Raw genomic sequence first — 8,680 nt, 5'->3', positions numbered from 1 at the left:
GCGGTAGTGGTGCGAGACTCGACAGGCTCTTTTTCGATGCAGGTAGACAACGTCGTTATGGAAACATATTGCAAGCGAGTGGTGGATTTACTGACAAAGAAGCAGGATGATGATTCAGATATCGCGCTCTTAATTTATGATTGTTATGGAACCAAGTCATCGATTCCAAAGCAGGTAGGCAAGAAAATAAGATGGCTCACAATTTGGGTAGCCTTATTGAGTACTAACTATTTTATGAAATTCTTAGTTGTATTTTGCATTTATTTTCCGATATTTATATCTGCAGCAATTAGCCTGAAAAGGCTATATTTTTTCGTAATTTATTTGAGTTTCCTTAAAAAGAATTTAAAATAAAGTCAAATCAAACTGAGTCTAAATTTAATAAAATATTAAAAACATACTCAATCGGTTAAATAAAAAAAATTAGAAAAATTGTCAGTGGATCTCAATTCAAAATATGAAGTAAAATTGATGTTATTGTATTATATAGGACCCAAATGAAACGCGTTTTAATGTATAAAGTAGTATAAAATATAGTATCTAATAATCGATGAGGCTTGGTCAGAAAAGAACAAAAAAATCCTGATGGAGTGTAAAATAAATAAAATTTTGGAGATTAATAAATTATTACATCACTGTCAAAGCGAGAGAGACCTGACAAATGAAGGTTTACAGACAAGAACAATATTTAAGCTGTAGATCCAGGGGAACTTCATTATTTATTTTAATTAAACTTTGTTTGCTATTTTGTTATTATTACTATTATCATTATTTTTTAAAGTTTTCACATGCCTGTACTGTACTGTAAATCAATTTGGCAAAGCAAGAAAAACAAAAAAGTCCATGGTTTTACGAGAGCTGACAACTAACAACTTACAATTTAGAACTTAGAAAAGGTCTGCGACTGTGCCTCTACGTTTCTAGCAATATTTTCTTTAAAAAAAATAAAAAAGACCCTTTGAATCTTATGCATAATAATATGTTGAATGGTTAAGTTTAATGATGATGAGTTTGAAGCGTTGTTTCAGCCTAAAGTACGTAGTCTAAAGAGGGAGATGAGAAAGACTTAGGCAACCAACACGACGGTGTCTTGTTCGTCAAAGTTGCTTACGATTTGTGGGAGTGACCCCACAATCCGTGTCCCTTCCCCTGGGTCCTCCTGGGTGAGCTTTGAATCCAAAACATAACACCACCGACATGGGGACCTAACTGTAGAAATAGGAATTAGAAAGGTAAGGGTTTGATGCATTTGCTGGGTGGGATCTGGGTTTTGGTTTTCTAAGTGACTCACTGGTGCTCTGGGTTTAAGTTGAGTTACCTCCAACTGGTGGTGAAGTGGCCTGCCGCTGCCATGTTATCAACAGTTGGCCTATCGTAGAGTTGGCTATGGGAAGTTTTCTGTGTTTTGAAGCAAGAGTGGTTTGTTTGGTGAAGTTTGGTGATTGATTGTATAAGCAGCTGGCACTTGAAACTCTAAAAACTTGGGTTTTGTTTTGTTTTTTTTTTTAATTTTCGTAGAATTTCAATTTGATCAGCTACAAATTAGTGGAGTTATATTAGTTTAGATGAATCCTGCATATCTTTGAAGCTTTCATTATAGGAATCTTCTCAAATTTTTATTGTTTAATGAGACTGAGCGAGTATGTTGGCATATGTGAATTTATAGGTATTCTTAGTGTACCATCAATTTGATTTGGTAAATTGAATCGATGGCAACCACATCACCACCTCCACAATCTTCTCCTCCAGCTCCGTCGCCAGCTTCTGCTACCAGTCCACCACCAAGCACTCCTCCTCCGGCTAATGCTATTCCGCCACCCTCTCAATCTCAATCTCCACCTCCGGATGTTTCTGCAGCTCCACCTCCACTCACCTTGTCACCACCATCCCCTGCTGAATCTTCACCTCCACCCCTGCAGGCCTCCCCTCCTCCCCCACCTATTTCACCCACTTCCCCTCCTTCCACTTCCACTTCTCCACCGCCTTCGCCACCACCATCAAGCCCGCCACCTAGTCCTCCACCATCTGCACCCAGGCCATCACCTCCACAAACTCCATCACCACCTCCACAAACTCCATCACCACCTCCACCAACACCATCTACTCAACCGCCTGTTCCTTCACCACCACCGCCAGCACCGCCGCCGCGATTGCCACCACCTGTTAGTTCACCGCCACCATCATCACAACCTCCCCTTTCAACGCCACCACCATCACAACCTCCCCTTTCAACGCCACCACCAAATCCACCGCCGCCACCATCACAAACTCCGCCAACAGAACCACCAAATTCCCCTCCTCCGCCATCTTCAATATCTCCTGCCCCGACATCTCCCTCTAAGCGTACACCACCCAGTTCTCAACCAACACCTTCACCCTCTAATTCTACTCCAAGCTCATCTCCACCACCATCTATATCAAGATTATCACCTCCTCCTCCTCCTCAAGTTTTGACTCCACCAACTGATAATCGGACTGTAAATGCTCCTGGTCCAAGTGCACCAGAAAGTTCAGACTCAGGTAATGATGGCATTGGTGTAGGAGGTGCAGTTGCTATAGGAGTAGCTGTAGGGATCATTGTGCTTAGCCTTATTGGGCTGGCTGTCTGGTGCTTGAGGAGGCAGAAGAAAACGAAGCTTACTCGAGTTAATGGTGGTTATGTTATGCCATCCCCACTAGGCTCTTCCCCGAGATCAGGTAGGTTTTTCAATCGTTGCAATGTTGTTTCCTTAACGTGTTATTGCTTGCCCTATATACTCGGTTTCTTTGAGCTATGCTTCAACATTTAATTCCATTCTTCCAGAATACGATTTGCTCATACCCTTAGTATGAAATCAAATACTGCTTAGTGCTTACCGTGTGAAAAGAAACAAAACATAATACAGCAAATAATAGTTTTGTTGTCATTTTAGCTTAGTGATTGAATGCTTTGAAACCTACTTACGTATAGATACTGGCCACTGACATTGGGATTCTGTCCGGTTTGTACAAATGAGAGAAAAGGTTGATTTGGATCTAGATGCTCATTTAATTTATCCAGTTGCTCTGGGAACTGTGGGTAAATTTTTGGATTTACATGTTATTGGAGGTAATGTTTTGATCGTTGTTATTAACATGCTTATAGATTCATCCCCTACAAAGACGCATTCTTCTGCTCCTCTTATTGGAAGTAGTTCTGGAAGTGATTTTGTACATTCACCACCGATGATGCCGGAACCTGGTGGCTTAGGCAATTCAAAGACATGGTTTACATATGAAGAATTAACCATCGCTACCAATGGTTTTTCAGACCAAAATCTTTTGGGTGAAGGTGGATTTGGGGCTGTTTATAAAGGTTGCTTACCAGATGGAAGAGAGGTGGCAGTGAAGCAGCTAAAAATTGGTGGGGGACAGGGTGAACGAGAATTTAAAGCAGAGGTTGCTATTATTAGTCGTATACACCATCGCCATTTGGTTTCACTTGTCGGTTACTGCATCTCTGAGAACCGGAGACTGCTCATATATGATTATGTCCCTAATAATACCCTTTATTTCCATCTTCATAGTAAGCGCCATAAATGATCTTTGAAGAATTGACCCACTGCATTGGACTGCTAATCTCATATGTCTTACTCCTCGCCTTTGACAGGAGAAGGTATGCCAGTTTTGGATTGGGCAACACGTCTTAAAATTGCTGCTGGTGCAGCTCGTGGGATAGCTTATCTCCATGAAGACTGTAAGTATTTCCATCCAGATATCAATGGCCAAGCTTGAGAGTAGTATAACCTGCCAAAATGCTTAAAAAGGGAAAATTTTATTTTCCAGAATTGTGTACTGAGCATTTAGCAACTAATGCCTGTTTTTCTAATGAACTCTATGAAAATTTTGGTGCGGGAATGCATTCTGATATCTTGACATCGTCATGCTGGTTTGGCAATGTATCAGAATTTACTAGACATGTCGCAACCAAACAGGTTTTTATCACACACAAAAGGGACAGGTTAAACCACCTGGCAGCTATAGGCTTAGGAGCAAATGAGTCTCTCTTTGATAAAAAGTGAGCAATTTAGTCCTTGTACAGTTAATTTTGAAGCAAATAGGTAAACTGTAAGGCTAAGTGTGAAAAAAATGCTGATTTGTTGTGTTTTAAAGTGATGTGAATAAAAGGTGACCAAATTAGTCATTGTCGTGTTTTTGAACAATGCTAAATTTTGGTTTTTCTCATTTTGGAAGTCACTTTGAAACACAAGTTAAAATTTCCTGATGCTCAAGTTTAACACCAGTTGCTTCAAAATTAAATGTATAGGGGGCTAAATTGCTCATTTTTATAGTGGAAGGACTAATTTGCTCTTCAGCTTTTAATACTGGGACTTGAGGTAGATTAACCAAAATAAAAAAGAACCAAAATAAAAAGAACAAGGAGAAAAGGAAGAATTTCTATTATTCCTCAGCTTATTCCAAGCTAGAAGAAGAATATATGGCAGATTCATCACCACTCTTATTTTTCTTTTATGTAAATGATATATTTTTCTGCTTAGTTTAGAAAAGCATCAATCATCCATCGTTCATTCCATTGCAGTCCATGATGTAACCTTTTATATAGAATTTAGCTTCTTCAAGATTTGCCAAAACATTTCTCATTTCTCCATCTATTCATTGTTTTTCCAAATGAACCTTGTGTCTGTTTCACATTACATATTTTATTGATTTATTAAATTCTCAAGTTTATTATTTATATTGTTTGGACTCTTTGATGATTATATTTCAGGTCATCCTCGTATTATTCATAGGGATATCAAATCGTCAAACATTCTTTTAGATAACAACTTTGAAGCTCAGGTATGGACGCTTCTCTTTTATCTGTGTCATTCCAAACTACATTCAGCTGTTGTTGCCTTAATGAGGCTACGGCCTTCCACTTTCTATTTCCTAATCTACGTTACAGGTTTCGGACTTTGGACTTGCCAAGTTAGCTCTGGATGCAAATACTCATGTAACAACACGTGTTATGGGAACTTTTGGGTAGGCTTTTTCTCTGAGGACTCATAGGTTTCGTTCTACTAGTTAGTAGCCAAAGGTATATGAACTTTCTCATTAACAAAAAATATATCAACCATTCTTATGTTGATCGTTCAGATACATGGCCCCAGAATATGCATCAAGTGGTAAATTGACTGAGAAATCTGATGTATTTTCTTTTGGAGTCGTGCTTTTGGAGCTAATTACTGGACGAAAGCCTGTAGATGCATCTCAACCTCTTGGTGATGAAAGTCTAGTTGAATGGGTAATTTATTGATTTAATCACTCATTATTGTCATGTTCCAATTTCTAAAGTTCATCTTATACACAAGTATTAATCCATAAGAACCCAACTGTATTTTAGCAAAGGTTGATCGTGGTTCAATTTTGTGTTGCTTAATAAGTTGTAGGCCTTTGAAAATGAGGTACCTTTTAATCACTATCTACAGAAAAATATTTCTTCTTCTATCTCTGCCTTTCCTTTTCTTTTATCCTTCTAACCTACTAGCCTAAATGGCAAAAACAAGCTTAGTTGCTGAATACTCAAAGGGCCAGATATTGCTCATATATTTTCTCCCTAGTTAGACTTCCCTTATTGAAACAAAAGTTAATCTTTTCACAGAGAGCTGTGGATGATAAAGGAATGTGTCCACTATTTATCTAGTTGGCGTTTGCTTTTTTATTCTTCTTCTAAATCTAAGTTGATGTATTTAGACATGCATGCGGGTAACAGACATGAGAACATGGAAAATCTTGAAAGACATCTGAGGATGGAATGCGAAAGAAATAACCGAAACTTTACTCATAAAATCATTTGTATGCTTCAGGCCAGGCCTTTACTGAGTCATGCACTGGATAGTGAGGACTTTGGGTATTTAGCAGATCCAAAGCTTGGTGGAAACTATGTTGAAAGTGAAATGTTTAGGATGATCGAGGCTGCCACAGCTTGTGTGCGGCATTCTGCTGCAAAAAGACCACGGATGGGACAGGTAGTTAAAGTTTGTTACTGAAGAAATGGATAATAAGTAGCATCGTGGTTTTCTTGTTTCCCATATCCTAGTTTGAATATTAGAACTATATGGAATTGGTGACATTGTCACTGTGGCTTCTTTCTTACTTGAGTTATTTTCCTCAGATTGTGAGAGCTTTTGAAAGTTTGGCCACCTCAGATCTGAGCAATGGAATGAAAGTAGGTGAAAGTGAGGTATTTAACTCAGCACAGCAATCTGAAGAAATCAGATGGTTTCGGAGGATAGCTTTTGGCAGTCAAAATTACAGTACAGATTATTTTAGCGAAAGTAGCATTAGCAGGGGTAGTTGAAGAAGAATATGATCGAGTATTGACCAGGGATGAGGCTGAGCAATTGCAGAGCTGCATGGATGCCAATTTGAATTGGTATGGCTGCTGGAGTTTTGGTTTTCAGCTGCGGGTCTCTGGAATTTTACAGCACCAAGATGTGGAGATAGTTTTAGACCCTCCAATATATTGTAAGGTGTAACTAGGTCCTGTTATAGTTTCCATGAAATATCATTTATGTATATTATTATTTGTTTTTTTGGGTTCTCCCCATTCAGCCATTTAACTGCTATTCTTTTGTGTTCTAAATAGTTGATGCCAATTTTGTTCCGGCCGAAGTTAAAGCTACAATAAAGCTTGAATGCAAATTTGCTAAGTTAACATTGTCAGTAGTCAGGGTCGTGGATTCCCGTTGTCTCTTGTAGAATCCTCTATCTAATAGCAAACAGAACAGAGAAAAAAGAAAGAAAGAAAGAGGAGAGGAGATAAGCATGTGAAGTTGTAATTTGATATAATATAAAATATGATATAATATTATAAAAGGGGAACTCAAGCAAGAGACCAAATAGAGCAGCAGTAGCTGCTAGACAAGATCGGGGGTGGGAGCATGAAATAATTGAACTTCTCTAAAGAATAAAAGGAAATAAAGGAAAGGGAAACATCAAAATGCTTTGTATCAGAAACCAAATAGGGTGCCTTCTTATGAAACAAGATATTAGGACACCGAATCTAATCTGACCTAAGCAATGGCCTGGAACTGATATCACACACAATTCCTTTATTAGAAGCATTAGGCTATATATTATAGTATTCTTAACGTGCAATATATGTGTTGTACAAAGAAAAAAGGAAATTGGGTGGCGGACTCATTTTAGATTGCGGCGCGGGATTTGGTTTATGCTTGTGGTAATGTGCAAGTCATGCGTCATGACTTGAGCAACGCCAATTGCCTCCCTGCCTGCCAAATCCGTTTGTTTTGCCTTGCCTTTGGTAATAACCTAACCTCCCTTCTTCTCCCCTCCAAACAGGAGAAGGAACTGATTCCTTAACAAGACATGATGACATGAGTTGTGAAAGTGCAACCAATTTATTTTCCATGGGCAGCCTTTTTCTTCCTTGGACAACCATATTGATAGCTATGGAGATGGAAGAGTGCAACATGCTTGCTGCTGATTGTATAGTCATATGCTGCTGTAGCCAATGCCTGATTCTCCAGATCATCATCTTTGTGTTCCTCAAATTTCCTGCCAAACTCATTAAGAAAACCAAACAATATGCCAAGAAGAAACTAATTGGACGGCGAAGAAAGGAAGGGAAGATGAAGGATGGATTATTTCAAGAAGTACAACTAGAAGTAGTTACAAAAAGTTGCATGAGCATGAGTATAGAATTAAGGCAAGCTGGTTTTGGAGATGCCCAATATGGGGTTCAATGTTGTTGTATACAGGAAGCTGAGAAGGTGTTGGAGGAGCTGTCTAGTAGAGGGGAGTTTGCATTTGGAAGCTTTTGGGGCAGATCACTCCACTCTGACACATCCTCCTCACCATCATGTCATCTACCCAACGGAAGATTTGATTTTGTAGAGTGCTATGAGTTAGTCGACATGTCTTCTTTCATTTCAGCTGCTGCTACCTGCTAGCTCTCTTCATGATTTTATGACATTCAAAATACTGGACAAGTTTGAAAATTTGTTTGGGGGGACCGAAATTAAATTGTAATTTTTATGATTGTAAAAATATAATTTTATTATTTTAATAGCCTATATCTTTATAATTTTTTAAAGATTAAATTAAATTTTTAGAGGCCAAAATATAATTTTAACTCTACTAATTTAAAATTGTAAAGAATGTAAGATTTTTCATGCACCCCTAGTTTCGCCCTAACTGACCTGCTATTGTTGCTACCCACCAATTTTCCATTATTTTTTAGCTTTGTACTTATTTAAATTAAAAACTTAAAATAGAAAGTAAAATATCTGGAGAGAAAATGGAAATAAGAAAAAAAATACAGCTGTATGAAAATTTAAAAAAAAAAAAAAAGAAGAAGACCTCAAATACAATTATCGCATGAAAAACTTAGAACTGCTTGGAATACGATGTAAGTTAGCAGCAATATTGCGAACTTATTTTTCATGTTTTTATTTTTACAATGGAAACATGAAAATAGGAAATAGAGTTTGGATGAATGTAGGAAATGCAGTGCGATTATAATCGTGATATATAACATTCTTAAGAATTCAATAGCAAATTTAAAAATATGACTTGAAGATAGGAAGAAATTTTAAACAGGTTGACAGAATGTTTCTAATTGACAGCATCCAACTCCCACGCTCACATTGTTGTTTTCCTTCTTTTTGCAATTGACTAGTTTTGCGTTCTATGTTTA

General features: G+C 37.9%; 2 protein-coding genes across 4 annotated transcripts; both read left to right on the top strand.

Annotated features, from left to right (window-relative positions):
* Positions 1 to 654: 654 nt before the first annotated feature.
* On the top strand, positions 655 to 6,671 carry LOC107946476 (proline-rich receptor-like protein kinase PERK9). Of its 3 annotated transcripts, XM_016880819.2 has the most exons (9): positions 829 to 1,232; positions 1,667 to 2,697; positions 3,125 to 3,544; positions 3,629 to 3,715; positions 4,748 to 4,818; positions 4,925 to 5,001; positions 5,116 to 5,263; positions 5,826 to 5,987; positions 6,134 to 6,671. In XM_016880819.2, exons 2-9 carry the CDS (start codon positions 1,710 to 1,712, stop codon positions 6,317 to 6,319), a joined length of 2,139 nt encoding a protein of 712 aa, XP_016736308.2. In that variant the 5' UTR covers positions 829 to 1,232; positions 1,667 to 1,709; the 3' UTR covers positions 6,320 to 6,671. The 3 variants fall into 3 exon arrangements, with proteins under 3 accessions (XP_040962986.1, XP_016736309.2, XP_016736308.2); XM_041107052.1 differs by having other exon boundaries at positions 655 to 2,697; XM_016880820.2 differs by lacking the exon at positions 3,125 to 3,544 and having other exon boundaries at positions 825 to 2,697.
* Positions 6,672 to 6,794: 123 nt separating this feature from the next.
* Positions 6,795 to 8,057, top strand: LOC107946477 (uncharacterized). The gene has a single exon (XM_016880821.2). The coding sequence runs from the start codon at positions 7,359 to 7,361 to the stop codon at positions 7,932 to 7,934; it is 576 nt and encodes a 191-aa protein (XP_016736310.1). The 5' UTR covers positions 6,795 to 7,358; the 3' UTR covers positions 7,935 to 8,057.
* Positions 8,058 to 8,680: the final 623 nt, after the last annotated feature.

Source organism: Gossypium hirsutum, chromosome D12 (assembly GCF_007990345.1).
Source record: "Gossypium hirsutum isolate 1008001.06 chromosome D12, Gossypium_hirsutum_v2.1, whole genome shotgun sequence".
Taxonomy (NCBI): Eukaryota; Viridiplantae; Streptophyta; class Magnoliopsida; order Malvales; family Malvaceae; genus Gossypium; species Gossypium hirsutum.
The sequence above is the reverse complement of the archived record's forward strand: the minus strand, read 5'-3'. Positions and strand labels throughout refer to the sequence as shown.

Excerpts from the sequence above, each read along its gene's own strand:
- LOC107946476 (XM_041107052.1), top strand. The coding sequence starts at position 1,710 with ATGGCAACCACATCACCACCTCCACAATCTTCTCCTCCAGCTCCGTCG. Across the intron at positions 4,819-4,924 it reads ATAACAACTTTGAAGCTCAG|GTTTCGGACTTTGGACTTGC; the intron begins GTATGGACGCTT and ends TCTACGTTACAG. Across the intron at positions 5,002-5,115 it reads CGTGTTATGGGAACTTTTGG|ATACATGGCCCCAGAATATG; the intron begins GTAGGCTTTTTC and ends TTGATCGTTCAG.
- LOC107946477 (XM_016880821.2), top strand. The coding sequence starts at position 7,359 with ATGAGTTGTGAAAGTGCAACCAATTTATTTTCCATGGGCAGCCTTTTT.